At 45.2% G+C, this 18302-nt stretch overlaps 1 protein-coding gene and 1 long non-coding RNA gene across 3 annotated transcripts in view; one reads left to right on the top strand and one right to left on the bottom strand.

The window, feature by feature from the left end:
• LOC115118100 (sodium/potassium/calcium exchanger 1-like) overlaps positions 1-18302 on the top strand; it is a 66026-nt gene that overhangs the window by 14940 nt on the left and 32784 nt on the right. The window contains exons 4-5 of one of the 2 annotated variants that reach the window (XM_065012419.1): positions 1606-1713; positions 1901-2009. In XM_065012419.1, coding sequence (XP_064868491.1) covers positions 1606-1713; positions 1901-2009 — 217 coding nt within the window. The remainder of the gene's footprint in view (positions 1-1605; positions 1714-1900; positions 2010-18302) is intronic. The other variant, XM_065012420.1, reaches the window with a different exon arrangement.
• Positions 11873-17895, bottom strand: LOC135565414 (uncharacterized). Its single transcript, XR_010461618.1, has 2 exons — positions 17025-17895; positions 11873-12325 (listed from the first exon to the last, which is right to left on the bottom strand). It is a non-coding gene; the product is annotated as an uncharacterized LOC135565414 (long non-coding RNA).

The raw sequence follows: 18302 nt of genomic DNA, 5'->3' as shown, positions 1-18302 counted from the left end.
GGTGTGTGCCTTTCCAAATCATGTCCAATCAATTGAATTGACCACAGGTGGAGCTCAATTTGGAGTCTGGTAGCAAAGGGTCTGAACACTTTCTGTTCTGCTATTTCTGTTTTTTTATTTTTTATAAATTTGACAATATTTCTAAAAACCTGTTTTTGCTTTTTCATTCTAGGGTGTTGTGTGTAGATTGAGGATTTTTATTTATTTAATCAATTTTAGAATAAGGCTGTAACGTAACAAAATGTGGGAAAAGTCAAGGGATCTGAATACTTATTTTTATTTATTTAAGTAGGCAAGTCAGTTAAGAACAAATTCTTATTTACAATGACTGCCTACCCAGGCAAAACCCTCCCCTAACCCGGAATACACTGGGTCAATTGTGCTCCACCCTTTGGGACTCCCGATCTCGGCTGGTTGTGATACAGCCCCGGATCGAACCTGGATCTGTAGTGACGCCCCTAAGCACTGCAGTGCCTTAGACCGCTGCACCACTCGGGAATGCACTGTGTGGGAGATCTGGAGTGGGTCCTGAGACAGTGTTTTCCAACCACCACCAACAAAACACCAATATGGAATTTCTGGTGGAAGAATGATGTCACATCCCTCCAGTAGAATGATGTCACATCCCTCCAGTAGAATGATGTCACATCCCTCCAATAGAATGATGTCACATCCCTCCAATAGAATGATGTCACATCCCTCCAATAGAATGATGTCACATCCCTCCAATAGAATGGTGTCACATCCCTCCAGTAGAATGTCACATCCCTCCAGTAGAATGGTGTCACATCCCTCCAATAGAATGATGTCACATCCCTCCAGTAGAATTGTGTCACATCCCTCCAGTAGAATGATGTCACATCCCTCCAGTAGAATGGTGTCACATCCCTCCAGTCACCTGTAGAATCTATGCCATTGAAGCTGTTCTGGCTCAACACCCTATTAAAACACTTTATGTTGCTGTTCTCCTTTATTTTGGCAGTTACTTGTTCTCACTAATATCACTGTTGTTACATATATATTTTATTTTTCCTTTATTTAACTAGGAAAGTCAGTTAAGAACAAATTCTTATTTTCAATGACGGCCTGGGAACAGTGGGTTAACTGCCTTGTTCAGGGGCAGAACGACAGATTTGTACCTTGTCAGCTCGGGGATTTGAACTTGCAACCTTCCGGGTACTAGTCCAACGTTCTAACCACTAGGCTAATCCTGTTTTTGGCAGATCCTGTCTTCAGTAGACACCCATTATGCATCCTCTACCCAGCTGGGCAAATGTTGGCATGGGATTTCATAAAGACATTATTTTCTGGTTGAAACAACATATTTTTTTCTGGACTACAAAAAACAGACAACAAACCCTTCCTTTTTTACAATCAGAATACAACCTGACCATGTAAAAGCCATTCAGTATATTTAGCCCACTGGAGTAGTTGTTTAACAGTCTGCCTTTTCTCCTCTCTCTGGTTCTTATTGTGAACGTGTACTGACCATGTAAAAGCCATTCAGTATATTTAGCCCACTGGAGTAGTTCTTTAACAGTCTGCCTTTTCTCCTCTCTCTGGTTCTTATTGTGAACGTGTACTAAAGTATTACTGTATCTACAGCAGAAGAGTGGACCTCCACCACCTGATCCACCTCAAAACAATGTTTCACCAGAACCCAAACCACAACCTCAAGACTCACCCCAGAAGAGAGACAGAGAAAAACTGAAGGTCTCAACACTCTTTGATTGTGATGTCATGATCAGGTTGTGTACTGATTGTAAAATAGTTTTTATTTTTGACATTTTTTTTTAAGATGTCATTTAAGTGACCAGCAAAAAGAGGTCTTTACCTGAATGTAACCTGGCGTGATCTGCCGTGGCTTCAACCCTGTGTGTGTGTGTTTGTTATGTGCCAGGTGAAGCCCACTCTCCAGAGAGGAGGCAGTAATGCGTCTCTCCACAACAGCACCAACAGAAACACCATCTTCCAGCTGATGATCCACACACTGGACCCACTGGGAGAAGGTACTGGACTTTATATCAGTTTTTATTATTACAGGGACCGCTATGGTCCTAATCTATGGTCCTAATCTATGGTTCGAGTCTATGGTTCGAGTCTATGGTCCTAATCTATGGCCCGAATCTATGGTCCTAATCTATGGTTCGAGTCTATGGTTCGAGTCTATGGTCCTAATCTATGGTCCTAATCTATGGTCCTAATCTATGGCCCGAATCTATGGTTCTAATCTATGGTCCTAATCTATGGTTCTATACTATGGCCCTATACTATGGTCCTATACTATGGTCCTAATCTATGGCCCGAATCTATGGTCCTAATCTCTGGCCCTAATCTATGGTTCTAATCTATGGTCCTAATCTATGGTCCTAATCTATGGTTCTATACTATGGCCCTATACTATGGTCCTATACTATGGTCCTAATCTATGGCCCGAATCTATGGTCCTAATCTATGGTCCTTATCTATGGTCCTAATCTATGGTCCTATACTATGGTCCTAGTCTATGGTCCTAATCTATGGTCCTAATCTATGGTCCTATACTATGGCCCTATACTATGGTCCTAATCTATGGTCCTAATCTATGGTCCTAATCTATGGTCCTAATCTATGGTCCTTATCTATGGTCCTAATCTATGGTCCTATACTATGGCCCTATACTATGGTCCTAATCTATGGTCCTAATCTATGGTCCTAATCTATGGTCCTATACTATGGTCCTAATCTATGGCCCTATACTATGGTCCTAATCTATGGTCCTAATCTATGGTCCTATACTATGGTCCTAATCTATGGTCCTAATCTATGGTCCTAATCTATGGTCCTAATCTATGGCCCTATACTATGGTCCTAAACTATTGTCCTTCCTGTACAGTACCAGGGACCAGGAAGCTATGCCTCCTGGGAGGAGCTACTGAACCATATGAGATGAGTAATGTAGGGTATGTAGACATTATTAAAGTGGCGTTATTTAAAGTGACATTATTTAAAGTGACTAGTGAAACCTTTATTATGTCAATTTATTTAAGTGGCCAGAGATTTGAGTCTGTATGTTGGCAGCAGCCTCTCTATGTTAGTGATGGCTGTTTAACATTCTGATGGCCTTGTCACTACTGCCACAGGGACCTTCTATAGTCACTACTGCCACAGGGACCTTCTATATTCACTACTGCCACAGGGACCTTCTATATTCACTACTGCCACAGGGACCTTCTATATTCACTACTGCCACAGGGACCTTCTATAGTCACTACTGCCACAGGGATCTTCTATATTCACTACTGCCACAGGGACCTTCTATAGTCACTACTGCCACAGGGACCTTCTATATTCACTACTGCCACAGGGACCTTCTATAGTCACTACTGCCACAGGGACCTTCTATATTCACTACTGTCACAGGGACCTTCTATAGTCACTACTGCCACATGGACCTTCTATATTCACTACTGTCACAGGGACCTTCTATATTCACTACTGCCACAGGGACCTTCTATAGTCACTACTGCCACAGGGACCTTCTATATTCACTACTGTCACAGGGACCTTCTATAGTCACTACTGCCACAGGGACCTTCTATATTCACTACTGTCACAGGGACCTTCTATAGTCACTACTGCCACAGGGACCTTCTATATTCACTACTGCCACAGGGACCTTCTATAGTCACTACTGCCACAGGGACCTTCTATATTCACTACTGTCACAGGGACCTTCTATATTCACTACTGCCACAGGGACCTTCTATATTCACTACTGCCACAGGGACCTTATATAGTCACTACTGCCACAGGGACCTTCTATAGTCACTACTGCCACAGGGACCTTCTATAGTCACTACTGCCACAGGGACCTTCTATAGTCACTACTGCCACAGGGACCTTCTATAGTCACTACTGCCACAGGGACCTTCTATATTCACTACTGCCACAGGGACCTTCTATATTCACTACTGCCACAGGGACCTTCTATATTCACTACTGCCACCGGGACCTTCTATAGTCACTACTGCCACAGGGACCTTCTATATTCACTACTGCCACAGGGACCTTCTATATTCACTACTGCCACAGGGACCTTCTATATTCAGACTGTTAGCTTTACAGTATCATCAGACTGTTAGCTTCACCGCAGCATCAGACTGTTAGCTTTACAGTAGCATCAGACTGTTAGCTTCACAGCAGCATCAGACTGTTAGCTTTACAGTAGCATCAGACTGTTAGCTTCACAGCAGCATCAGACTGTTAGCTTCACAGCAGCAACAGACCGTTAGCTTCACCTTCAGCATCAGACTGTTAGCTTCACAGCAGCATCAGACCGTTAGCTTCACCTTCAGCATAAGACTGTTAGCTTCACAGCAGCATCAGACTGTTAGCTTCACCTTCAGCATCAGACTGTTAGCTTCACAGCAGCATCAGACTGTTAGCTTCACAGCAGCATCAGACTGTTAGCTTCACCTTCAGCATAAGACTGTTATCTTCACAGTAGCATCAGACTGTTAGCTTCACAGCAGCATCAGACCGTTAGCATCACCTTCAGCATCAGACTGTTAGCTTCACCTTCGGCATCAGACTGTTAGCTTCACAGCAGCATCAGACTGTTAGCTTCACCTTCAGCAACAGACTGTTAGCTTTACAGTAGCATCAGACTGTTAGCTTCACAGCAGCATCAGACTGTTAGCTTTACAGTATCACCAGACTGTTAGCTTCACAGCAGCATCAGACTGTTAGCTTCACAGCAGCATCAGACTGTTAGCTTCACCTTCAGCATCAGACTGTTAGCTTCACAGCAGCATCAGACCGTTAGCTTCACCTTCAGCATCAGACTGTTAGCTTCACAGCAGCATCAGACCGTTAGCTTCACCTTCAGCATCAGACTGTTAGCTTCACAGCAGCATCAGACCGTTAGCTTCACCTTCAGCATAAGACTGTTATCTTCACAGCAGCATCAGACTGTTAGCTTCACCTTCAGCATCAGACTGTTAGCTTCACCTTCAGCATCAGACTGTTAGCTTCACAGCATCATCAGACCGTTAGCTTCACAGCAGCATCAGACTGTTAGCTTCACCTTCATCATCAGACTTTTAGCTTCACCTTCAGCATCAGACTGTTAGCTTCACAGACGCATCAGACTGTTAACTTCACAGCAGCATCAGATCGTTAGCTACACAGCAGCATCACACTGTTAGCTTCACAGCAGCATCACACTGTTAGCTTCACAGCAGCATCAGACTGTTAGCTTCACAGCAACATCAGACTCATTAGCTCAGTGACACACACAGTCCAGTACAACGAGAGACCTAGAGACAGTGCTATTGGGATAAAGAGATTGGTCGGCCAGAGGCTGGCTCTTATCCAGCTTTTATTAGCCTGTATTGAAAGCTGATTAAGGATGAGAGAGCTGGGCGGGAGGCTGCATGGGGACAGGTCTGGCTGCCTGGTGGCCTGAGGACTCAGTGAAGGTCACTCCAGTAGAGGACAGAACAGTCACGTCCCTGTAATCCAGGAACACAGGTGGAATTGACCTCTGCTCTTCACTTCTCACACAACACGAGTCTCTAGTGTAAGGTAGCACCAAGGTGTTGAGAGGCTTTTGGATCAGGTCTCCCCCCAGGACCAGGTTTGGAGAGAGCTGCTCTAATGGGCTACTCCACACCACAGCTCTGGGTCTCCCCCCCAGGACCAGGTTTGGAGAGAGCTGCTCTAATGGGCTACTCCACACCACAGCTCTGGGTCTCCCCCCCGGACCAGGTTTGGAGAGAGCTGCTCTAATGGGCTACTCCACACCACAGCTCTGGGTCTCCCCCCCCAGGAACAGGTTTGGAGAGAGCTGTTCTAATGGGCTACTCCACACCACAGCTCTGGGTCTCCCCCCAGGACCAGGTTTGGAGAGAGCTGTTCTAATGGGCTACTCCACACCACAGCTCTGGGTCTCCCCCCAGGACCAGGTTTGGAGAGAGCTGCTCTAATGGGCTACTCCACACCACAGCTCTGGGTCTCCCCCCAGGACCAGGTTTGGAGAGAGCTGCTCTAATGGGCTACTCCACACCACAGCTCTGGGTCTCCCCCCCAGGACCAGGTTTGGAGAGAGCTGTTCTAATGGACTACTCCACACCACAGCTCTGGGTCTCCCCCCAGGACCAGGTTTGGAGAGAGCTGCTCTAATGGGCTACTCCACACCACAGCTCTGGGTCTCCCCCCCAGGACCAGGTTTGGAGAGAGCTGCTCTAATGGGCTACTCCACACCACAGCTCTGGGTCTCCCCCCAGGACCAGGTTTGGAGAGAGCTGCTCTAATGGGCTACTCCACACCACAGCTCTGGGTCTCCCCCCAGGACCAGGTTTGGAGAGAGCTGTTCTAATGGACACTCCACACCACAGCTCTGGGTGTCAGGGGACTTGGGGGACCTGGTAAATACAGAGGCTGACTGAATGTCTCTCCAACAGAGATCCTATTAAACAGGTTCTAATATGTAATTCTATGGTGTCTTCCATCGTCCCCTTATTCCAGAGACAGGCTTTAGCAGAGATGTTAGAGGCCCTGGTCAGAGGAGAGTTAGACAAGGTAAGAGGGATGTCAACATGTCACCTCCTCCTCATGTTGTCACCCTGTACTGTCACTTCATGCCTGCCCTTCTGAAGGGTTTCCGTTGTTAGTACATAGGACATCAGTCTGTCACTCCAACTTCCATTGTCCTATCGAGAGTTACTGAGTATCTCTTCATCTTCTGTCTACTATCTATCACTCCAACTTCCATTGTCCTACTGAGAGTTACTGAGTATCTCTTCATCTTCTGTCTACTATCTATCACAACAACTTCCATTGTCCTACTGAGAGTTACTGAGTATCTCTTCATCTTCTGTCTACTATCTATCACAACAACTTCCATTGTCCTACTGAGAGTTACTGAGTATCTCTTCATCTTCTGTCTACTATCTATCACTCCAACTTCCATTGTCCTACTGAGAGTTACTGAGTATCTCTTCACCTTCTGTCTACTATCTATCACTCCAACTTCCATTGTCCTACTGAGAGTTACTGAGTATCTCTTCATCTTCTGTCTACTATCTATCACTCCAACTTCCATTGTCCTACTGAGAGTTACTGAGTATCTCTTCACCTTCTGTCTACTATCTATCACTCCAACTTCCATTGTCCTACTGAGAGTTACTGAGTATCTCTTCATCTTCTGTCTACTATCTATCACTCCAAAATAGACGTTTTCATCTGAACTGTATCTCACTCTTCCCTAGAAGAGGATACTAGTATTCATGCCTGCTCAGCTCATTTTCAGTCAATATTATGAAGGAAGTGGTTGTGTTGTGTTTGTGTGGTACAGTAACTTCGGTTGTGTCTATGGCTCATATTCCATCATACATTACTCTCCACAAGGCAGCGTGTGGATATGTTGTGTCGCCGTGGTAACTGGTCATTTTACCTGACGTATCTCTGCCAATTAGAAACAACAACCTTTAATGGAGAGGTCAGGACGGAGGTGTCGGTGCAGAGGAAAGGTAAGGCCAACGTTATCTGTACGTTTAGTGCTTGATTTGGTTAGCGTCTGTGAATGTTCTCGTAACGTTCTGTATACACGTTGCGTTTGGTTTGATGTTGTCGTTCTGTTCCGTGAATGTTAACGTTCTGTATACACGTTGTGTTTGGTTTGATGTTGTCGTTCTGTTCCGTGACTCGTAACGTTCTGTATACACGTTGTGTTTGGTTTGATGTTGTCGTTCTGTTCCGTGACTCGTAACGTTCTGTATACACGTTGCGTTTGATGTTGTCGTTATGTTCCGTGACTCGTAACGTTCTGTATACACGTTGCGTTTGGTTTGATGTTGTCGTTATGTTCCGTGAATGTTAACGTTCTGTATACACGTTGCGTTTGGTTTGATGTTGTCGTTATGTGAATGTTAACGTTCTGTATACACGTTGCGTTTGGTTTGATGTTGTCGTTCTGTTCCGTGAATGTTAACGTTCTGTATACACGTTGCGTTTGGTTTGATGTTGTCGTTATGTGAATGTTAACGTTCTGTATACACGTTGCGTTTGATGTTGTCGTTATGTTCCGTGAATGTTAACGTTCTGTAAACACGTTGCGTTTGGTTTGATGTTGTCGTTATGTTCCGTGAATGTTAACGTTCTGTATACACGTTGCGTTTGATGTTGTCGTTATGTTCCGTGAATGTTAACGTTCTGTATACACGTTGCGTTTGATGTCGTCGTTATGTGAATGTTAACGTTCTGTATACACGTTGTGTTTGGTTTGATGTTGTCGTTCTGTTCCGTGACTCGTAACGTTCTGTATACACGTTGCGTTTGATGTTGTCGTTATGTTCCGTGACTCGTAACGTTCTGTATACACGTTGCGTTTGGTTTGATGTTGTCGTTATGTTCCGTGAATGTTAACGTTCTGTATACACGTTGCGTTTGGTTTGATGTTGTCGTTATGTGAATGTTAACGTTCTGTATACACGTTGCGTTTGGTTTGATGTTGTCGTTCTGTTCCGTGAATGTTAACGTTCTGTATACACGTTGCGTTTGGTTTGATGTTGTCGTTATGTGAATGTTAACGTTCTGTATACACGTTGCGTTTGATGTTGTCGTTATGTTCCGTGAATGTTAACGTTCTGTAAACACGTTGCGTTTGGTTTGATGTTGTCGTTATGTTCCGTGAATGTTAACGTTCTGTATACACGTTGCGTTTGATGTTGTCGTTATGTTCCGTGAATGTTAACGTTCTGTATACACGTTGCGTTTGATGTCGTCGTTATGTGAATGTTAACGTTCTGTATACACGTTGCGTTCGGTTTGATGTTGTCGTTATGTTCCGTGAATGTTAACGTTCTGTATACACGTTGCGTTTGATGTTGTCGTTATGTTCCGTGAATGTTAACGTTCTGTATACACGTTGCGTTTGATGTCGTCGTTATGTGAATGTTAACGTTCTGTATACACGTTGCGTTCGGTTTGATGTTGTCGTTATGTTCCGTGAATGTTAACGTTCTGTATACACGTTGTGTTTGATGTTGTCGTTATGTTCCGTGAATGTTAACGTTCTGTATACACGTTGCGTTTGGTTTGATGTTTGTTCCTAACTGACTTGCCTAGTTAAATAAAGGTGAAATTAAATGTAAAAATGTTGTCGTTATGTTTTGTATGTTCTCGTTACGTTGGTTATGGGTTCTCTTTGTCTTGGTGTTGTCTGTAAGGCTTTGTGTTGGAGCTGTACTGCTGTCTGCAGGCCACACAGCAGGGATGTGCGTCTAACTGTTACACATGAATGTTTCCGTGCTACTTTACATGAAGTTACGTGTCTCACAACTATCCCTGTAGCACGTAAAAGTACTTTTTTATAGTGTTTCCACTATTTCTTGGTCATTGTAGCTCTTTGAGGCATGAAAACATGCCGACCTGTTGTTGATGAGAAACGGTCACAGACATTTTAAACAGCTCACAGTCAGCTGTACGTGGTAATCCTCAATGTCTCATACTGCATTGAGGGTTAGAGTTAACCAAGCAGCCAGCGGGAGGGTAGACAGCAGGACACACGGACACACGGCAGGACACACGGACACACAGCAGGCCTATAGGTGAGATCCAGGCCTATAGGTGAGATCCAGGCCTATAGGTGAGATCCAGGCCTACAGGTGAGATCCAGGCCTATAGGTGAGATCCAGGCCTATAGGTGAGATCCAGGCCTATAGGAGAGATCCAGGCCTATAGGTGATATCCAGACCTATAGGTGAGATCCGGGCCTATAGGTGAGATCCAGGCCTATAGGTGAGATCCAGGCCTATAGGTGAGATCCAGGCCTATAGGAGAGATCCAGGCCTATAGGTGATATCCAGACCTATAGGTGAGATCCAGGCCTATAGGTGAGATCCAGGCCTATAGGTGAGATCCAGGCCTATAAGTGAGATCCAGGCCTATAAGTGAGATCCAGGATAGGTGATATCCAGGCCTATAGGTGAGATCCAGGCCTATAGGTGAGATCTAGGCCTATAGGTGAGATCCAGGCCTATAGGAGAGATCCAGACCTGTAAGTGAGATCCAGGCCTATAGGTGAGATCCAGGCCTATAGGTGAGATCCAGGCCTATAGGTGACATCCAGGCCTATAGGAGAGATCCAGGCCTATAGGAGAGATCCAGGCCTATAGGTGAGATCCAGGCCTATAGGTGAGATCCAGACCTGTAGGTGAGATCCAGGCCTATAGGTGAGATCCAGGTCTATAGGTGAGATCCAGGCCTACTATTTATGTTGTGTGACGGTGTTGTAAGTCTCTATGGAAACAGACCTATAGGTGACATCCAGTAACAGAACAATGGCTGTCAGTCCTGCTCTTGGTTTCCTTCTTCACTGTACGGTGTGTGTTGGTGTGACTCCTAGTGGGGTGTGTTGGTGTGACTCCTAGTGGGGTGTGACTCCTAGTGGGGTGTGTTGGTGTGACTCCTAGTGGGGTGTGTTGATGTGACTCCTAGTGGGGTGTGTTGGTGTGACTCCTAGTGGGGTCTGTTGGTGTGACTCCTAGTGGGGTGTGACTCCTAGTGGGGTCTGTTGGTGTGACTCCTAGTGGGGTGTGACTCCTAGTGGGGTGTGTTGGTGTGACTCCTAGTGGGGTCTGTTGGTGTGACTCCTAGTGGGGTCTGTTGGTGTGACTCCTAGTGTGGTGTGTTGGTGTGACTCCTAGTGGGGTGTGACTCCTAGTGGGGTGTGTTGGTGTGACTCCTAGTGGGGTGTGTTGGTGTGACTCCTAGTGTGGTCTGTTGGTGTGACTCCTAGTGGGGTCTGTTGGTGTGACTCCTAGTGGGGTCTGTTGGTGTGACTCCTAGTGTGGTGTGTTGGTGTGACTCCTAGTGGGGTGTGACTCCTAGTGGGGTGTGTTGGTATGACTCCTAGTGGGGTCTGTTGGTGTGACTCCTAGTGGGGTGTGACTCCTAGTGGGGTGTGTTGATGTGACTCCTAGTGGGGTGTGACTCCTAGTGGGGTGTGTTGATGTGACTCCTAGTGGGGTGTGTTGGTGTGACTCCTAGTGGGGTGTGACTCCTAGTGGGGTGTGTTGGTGTGACTCCTAGTGGGGTGTGTTGGTGTGACTCCTAGTGTGGTCTGTTGGTGTGACTCCTAGTGGGGTGTGTTGGTGTGACTCCTAGTGGGGTCTGTTGGTGTGACTCCTAGTGTGGTGTGTTGGTGTGACTCTGAATTCCTAAATTCCTGTATGTTTTATTTCCAAAACCAATTCGCACTCATTTCTAATTCATTAATGAGTTGTAAGTTCATTAATTATGCATGAAGTAGATTGAGACCAGTCTTAAAAGCCAAAGGTAACAGCGTTTATTTCAAGAGAGTACTCACTACATACACAGATTTCCACAGGTTATAAACTGAAAATGACATCAGTTTCCCACGATAGCCCCGTTTTTTTTAGGTCCGGAGATGCTTTCTACTCCCCTCATAAACCAGACATTCCAATCTGTCTAAAAGATATACTTTTCTCCCACTAATGGAACATAATCCAAAAATTCTTATCTTGTCTTAAAAGCTATATCAACCCCACCCCTTAAACTCCCAAGAGGCACAGACAATTAATTCGTTCTGCTTACATTTTCAGTAACAGCCTAACCAAGAATTCATGCCTTCCATACCATAACATAATAGTATTAGAATAAATGGTTCTAATCAATAATGTATACATAATTAATCATTTCAACTATAATTTCCTCTATCAATCCTCCCTTTGATCAAATATTATACATTCAAATCTACAAAATAAAAATATTATTATAAATGTTTACCCGACTCTTCACCCATCATTAATCAAATCTAACCTTAACTCCAACTGTTTTTAAACCTACACCAGAATCATAACTCCTCTTTCAGGATTTTTGTTACAATCTTTATTAAAAAACAGTTTAATCATTGAAACAAATTACAATCTAATTCCCCTTCATCTCAACACTATTCTCATCAAACATAAATTCCCCACGAATGAAAGATCCAGATTCGTCCACTTCCTCTGTAGACATGCCTTCAGTCCTCCACGGGTCAGAACCTGGAATCGGCCCATAACGCACCATCTGTAGTGTCATTGATCTCTCCATAGTCCTGGAAACAATAACTTTCATACATACACGCAATCAACCACGTACGTACAACACTAACACAGTCACACAGGTGAAGGTGGCCCATAACACCACATTTTTCCATAAATACTGTCAACCCAATTTAGTTCAGAGAAGTATCCACCCCAGAGTTTCTGCCAACCCGTGAGCCAGGGTGGTCAAAACAGCTGAGGCTTCGGCACTGATTCGTCCGGAGCTGTGTTACCTGGGATGTAAGACATGGTCCTGATTATTACGCCCACTTCCCCCTTTATCTAATGCAATTCTATTCTGTCAGGTCTTCCAGCTGGTTGCTTTAGTCTGTTCTACAAAACCTTTAATAAGACCTCTGGTATTCATGCTAAAGCGCTGTTGATTATCATAACTATAATTAATCCAGTCCACGTTCTTGTGAGAGTAGAGCCCCGGAAATGCTTAACTCTAATCCTGCTAGGATCTGATTTCTTGCTTTGACTCATCTGGCACCTCCCCTGTATACCTTGTCATCAAATAACCCAGATGGAGTGCTTCTCTTTTCCCTTTTAGATAACTTCATGTCCTGTTTTCTGAACATCCAACGCACATGACCCACACAACCACTAGGTGTCAACACTGGCCCATTTTATTTTATTGAAATCCCCAGAGTTCAACCAGCCTGTCAAATCAGACATGGTCTCGTCAGTGGTCATATTCTCTGTCCTATTGCAAGTACTAACTTGGTTCCTGGGGATATAAATAGTGCAAATCAATACAACTGTCATTATCTGGCATTCCTGCTTTCATGAACAGCTTTACCATACCGACCCACACTCCTCTACCGAGAACCGTACTAGGGTGTCGACCAAGACCTGGACATCTCCCTACCACAACCCTTGATCCTCCTTCATTTCTATTTAAATAGTTAAGCATTTCCTTATGCCACTCCACTCTACCTTTTTCCATACTGGGTGAGTGGATTCATATAGCCCTCTCTCCCCATGGGGTATGACCTGTGTCCACGATCAATATGGGAACCTGCACCGATATCTCTTCGATTTTGGAACAAAATCCTCACCGTCTAAACCATGGGTCAAATTACCACTCTCCGCATATCTAGTAGGACGTGCTGTATCAGGAATATGTCACCCACGATAAAACAGCTTCAGATGAACAGCTTCCATGTGAAGCCCCACCCTCTCCCCTAGAACATATCGCTTAGCAAGAGCCAGACACATCTTCACTTCTATGAACAACAACAGTGAGGAACAGGGCTCCGGGCAGCCGAGCGGAAATGGAGGAAAACTCGCCTCCCTGCGGACCTGGCATCCTTTCACTCCCTCCTCTCTACATTTTCCTCTTCTGTCTCTGCTGCTAAAGCCACTTTCTACCACTCTAAATTCCAAGCATCTGCCTCTAACCCTAGGAAGCTCTTTGCCACCTTCTCCTCCCTCCTGAATCCTCCTCCCCCTCCCCCCCCTCCTCCCTCTCTGCAGATGACTTCGTCAACCATTTTGAAAAGAAGGTCGACGACATCCGATCCTCGTTTGCTAAGTCAAACGACACCGCTGGTTCTGCTCACACTGCCCTACCCTGTGCTCTGACCTCTTTCTCCCCTCTCTCTCCAGATGAAATCTCGCGTCTTGTGACGGCCGGCCGCCCAACAACCTGCCCGCTTGACCCTATCCCCTCCTCTCTTCTCCAGACCATTTCCGGAGACCTTCTCCCTTACCTCACCTCGCTCATCAACTCATCCCTGACCGCTGGCTACGTCCCTTCCGTCTTCAAGAGAGCGAGAGTTGCACCCCTTCTGAAAAAACCTACACTCGATCCCTCCGATGTCAACAACTACAGACCAGTATCCCTTCTTTCTTTTCTCTCCAAAACTCTTGAACGTGCCGTCCTTGGCCAGCTCTCCCGCTATCTCTCTCAGAATGACCTTCTCGATCCAAATCAGTCAGGTTTCAAGACTAGTCATTCAACTGAGACTGATCTTCTCTGTATCACGGAGGCGCTCCGCACTGCTAAAGCTAACTCTCTCTCCTCTGCTCTCATCCTTCTAGACCTATCGGCTGCCTTCGATACTGTGAACCATCAGATCCTCCTCTCCACCCTCTCCGAGTTGGGCATCTCCGGCGCGGCCCACGCTTGGATTGCGTCCTACCTGACAGGTCGCTCCTACCAGGTGGCGTGGCGAGAATCTGTCTCCTCACCACGTGCTCTCACCACTGGTGTCCCCCAGGGCTCTGTTCTAGGCCCTCTCCTATTCTCGCTATACACCAAGTCACTTGGCTCTGTCATAACCTCACATGGTCTCTCCTATCATTGCTATGCAGACAACACACAATTAATCTTCTCCTTTCCCCCTTCTGATGACCAGGTGGAGAATCGCATCTCTGCATGTCTGGCAGACATATCAGTGTGGATGACGGATCACCACCTCAAGCTGAACCTCGGCAAGACGGAGCTGCTCTTCCTCCCGGGGAAGGACTGCCCGTTCCATGATCTCGCCATCACGGTTGACAACTCCATTGTGTCCTCCTCCCAGAGCGCTAAGAACCTTGGCGTGATCCTGGACAACACCCTGTCGTTCTCAAATAACATCAAGGCGGTGGCCCGTTCCTGTAGGTTCATGCTCTACAACATCCGCAGAGTACGACCCTGCCTCACACAGGAAGCGGCGCAGGTCCTAATCCAGGCACTTGTCATCTCCCGTCTGGATTACTGCAACTCGCTGTTGGCTGGGCTCCCTGCCTGTGCCATTAAACCCCTACAACTCATCCAGAACGCCGCAGCCCGTCTGGTGTTCAACCTTCCCAAGTTCTCTCACGTCACCCCGCTCCTCCGCTCTCTCCACTGGCTTCCAGTTGAAGCTCGCATCCGCTACAAGACCATGGTGCTTGCCTACGGAGCTGTGAGGGGAACGGCACCTCAGTACCTCCAGGCTCTGATCAGGCCCTACACCCAAACAAGGGCACTGCGTTCATCCACCTCTGGCCTGCTCGCCTCCCTACCACTGAGGAAGTACAGTTCCCGCTCAGCCCAGTCAAAACTGTTCGCTGCTCTGGCCCCCCAATGGTGGAACAAACTCCCTCACGACGCCAGGACAGCGGAGTCAATCACCACCTTCCGGAGACACCTGAAACCCCACCTCTTTAAGGAATACCTAGGATAGGATAAAGTAATCCTTCTCACCCCCCTTAAAAGATTTAGATGCACTATTGTAAAGTGGCTGTTCCACTGGATGTCATAAGGTGAATGCACCAATTTGTAAGTTGCTCTGGATAAGAGCGTCTGCTAAATGACTTAAATGTAAATGTAAATGACAGGTAAGGTATTTTTCATTCGAGAGATGGCCCCTAGAATTCTGTTAATACCAGTTCTCCTCTCGAACTCTGTTATTGTTCGACAGAGTCAAATGTGCCTTACCCTCCCGCAGTGCGATATGAATCCGGGTAGCTCTTTCAGCTAGCTGTCACCAGGAGGCCTTGGTATGGTCCCCCCAACAGGCCTATGGGACTGGATTGAGTGACTTCACCTGTAGTTCACCTGTAGTGTATAAAATCTTGGACATACAGGTTTGGTTAATAAAACAGTTTCTTATTCGTTCTGTTTATTAGCTAAAAAATTTTTTTTTTGTCCTATTCTAGAACACTATTTATCCATCCCCCCTTTGTTACCTGGCTCTGCCCAGGTAACAACCTTCCCTTATTTTTAAACAATGACTTAGGTAAGATTTAGTATATTATCCTTATGTCTGACATTATCATTTAGGAGTGTCCCTTTCATTTTCCACATGTCCAATTCTCGCTTTTGTCTCCATTCAGTAACTGTTATCTACACACTATGTTATCTTTGCTCGTCCTGGCTCCCCTTCTAAAACTTCTCTCTGCTCTCCAACCTTCAAGGTCTCTGCAGTGCGGGGGAGGGCTCTTCTGTCTGCCTGTGGCTCTGTTTCTCACGTTCCCAAATTTGAACTACATGTCTCACTGTTTGGCTTTATCTAAACTCATGGATTTTCTTTTAGAAAAAAACATGTCTATGAGCGGCTTTTCTCTAAAGTCCTTACATTTCCTTAATCAATCTATCTTAATCCTAACAATAATCCTAAATCATCATAGATGTCCTATATTCCTGTTAAATGTAATACTATTTAAAAAACGTATAATAATCAATCAAGGTCTAATAAATGCTAACCATATTAAAAATCCTTCCTACACCAACAAGCCCTCTCCTTGGGGACCCTCAGTATTCTATCTGACAATAACATGGATTTAATATGTGTTGCAAAGTGTGGAATAAAACTTTGGTCATGGAAAACAGAGTAAAGCAGAACAAAGCATTATTATAACCCATCTGGTCCTCTCAGCTACTCCTATCCTGTACCAGGTGGGCACCATGCCACCCTTCACGACAGGGAGAACAAACATACATGGGTCATCCTCAGTCAGTCTCATCCTCCCCTGAAAGCATGCTTCACCTCAGCATCTCCAACTGGAGCATCAAGCAAAGGCATCATGCCTGAAGCCTTCACCACATCTGTAACAGACTTCTTAAAACACGGTATGATGCAAGCCGCACAACACATCAATAACAAAAATACAAGAATTAGGGTCAGAAATCCAGTAACCACCATACCAGTGTACTTACCTAACCAGGCTCCCAACTAAGAGAACAGTCAGACTCCTCCACCCCCGCCATGGTCCTCATCTCAACAGATAGTGCATCAAGCCCATTAAGGACCTTAGATATTCTACCATCTGGACTGGTGTTATTAGGAATATACGTGCAAAATTGTTCACCGAACATCTTGCAGACGCCCCCCTGACTGGCAAGAAGCATATCCAAAGCAAGTCTATTCTGTATAAGACAGCCACTAATTGTCCCTACCATCAAAACCAGTCTCAGTGCCTAATTGATCAATAGTTGAATAGTCTAACATTAATTACCTGAATGGGATTTTTAACCCAGTGGTGGCAGGTTCGGTCCAGGGGTGGTAGAGGAGTGTGTCTGGCCCTGGTTCGTCTGGGACCTCTGGTTTTGGCAGTACCTTAATAGAAAACACACCCATCGTGTCTGACATGGTCCTTTGTAGTCCGAGGGTGTAAGTGCCTGCATCAGAGAGCTTAATAGTTTTGATGGTTAGTAGGATTTCATCACCTTTACAAAGTTCAACAGTGCTCCCAGGTTTCCCCCATATCATGGAAAACCTATCCACCTTTGTGGGATCCCCTATGCCATAAGGATATCCTCTTCTCCAATCCCAGAACTGTCCCAAGTTGGTTATCATGTAATCCCCATACGGACACCCTCCCCCATTACACAGGTAATGTCCCCCGTCTTTTGACACTCCTGTACACGGGTGTTAAAACCAAACAAAAATATCTCAATTTCTTCCCTGCCCTGTTGGCTCAAAATATGTTATCTTCCCCTATTTATTCTCAATGATGAATATGACTTTCTCTCTGTTACAATACCAAATCACTAATAGCCCATTCAACAACTTCACAGCTAATGTTATAAGACAGAATCCTGAACCACTTTCTCATTTGCGGTTCAAACAGTAATTCTAACCCCTCAACCAAAACTGCTTCATTTCTAATGAATTTACCTTAAAACTAGTAACTCAATATGACTCCATTCATTATACAAATGACTCTCCCCTGAGGCTGATCAGACCTCAGAAGACAGTCATGATAAGGTCAAAAGGCCATACCATATTAGACATAACGAACCCTTTATCCTTACAATAGAAATAGTCACCTGTGTAATTAGAACCCATAAAATAACATCTCATAAGGTTCCATATGTGAGCGTGCCTCTTTAAATACCCTTGCACTAAAACAAATAATTCTAACAATTGTTTTATGTGTATAATTTGCAGACCTTTTTCAATTTGGTCGTTTATGGCTGTTCTCTCCCCCACTCTCCCCAAAACTATAATCCCAGGAGGCTTCTAAAAGTGAGACACCACACACCTAACTATCATTCACTAATGCTACCTCGAATCAGAAACTCAATAAGTGAACTATAACTAAAACCTAATGATAATTCCCCTTTGACTCAAATCATTAATCATAAGTTTTAAACATCGTCTACGGATATGTTTACTTAAATGAACATGCTACCTTTAGATACAATTAACCCGATAACATTATTATCCAATGCATTACTTTTTCTCTCTGCCGCAAATGTCGTACATTTCACAGTGTAAGGAATCCGTAATT

This window comes from Oncorhynchus nerka, linkage group LG27 (assembly GCF_034236695.1).
Source record: "Oncorhynchus nerka isolate Pitt River linkage group LG27, Oner_Uvic_2.0, whole genome shotgun sequence".
Lineage (NCBI taxonomy): Eukaryota > Metazoa > Chordata > Actinopteri > Salmoniformes > Salmonidae > Oncorhynchus > Oncorhynchus nerka.
This window is presented reverse-complemented; position numbering and strand designations above follow the sequence as displayed.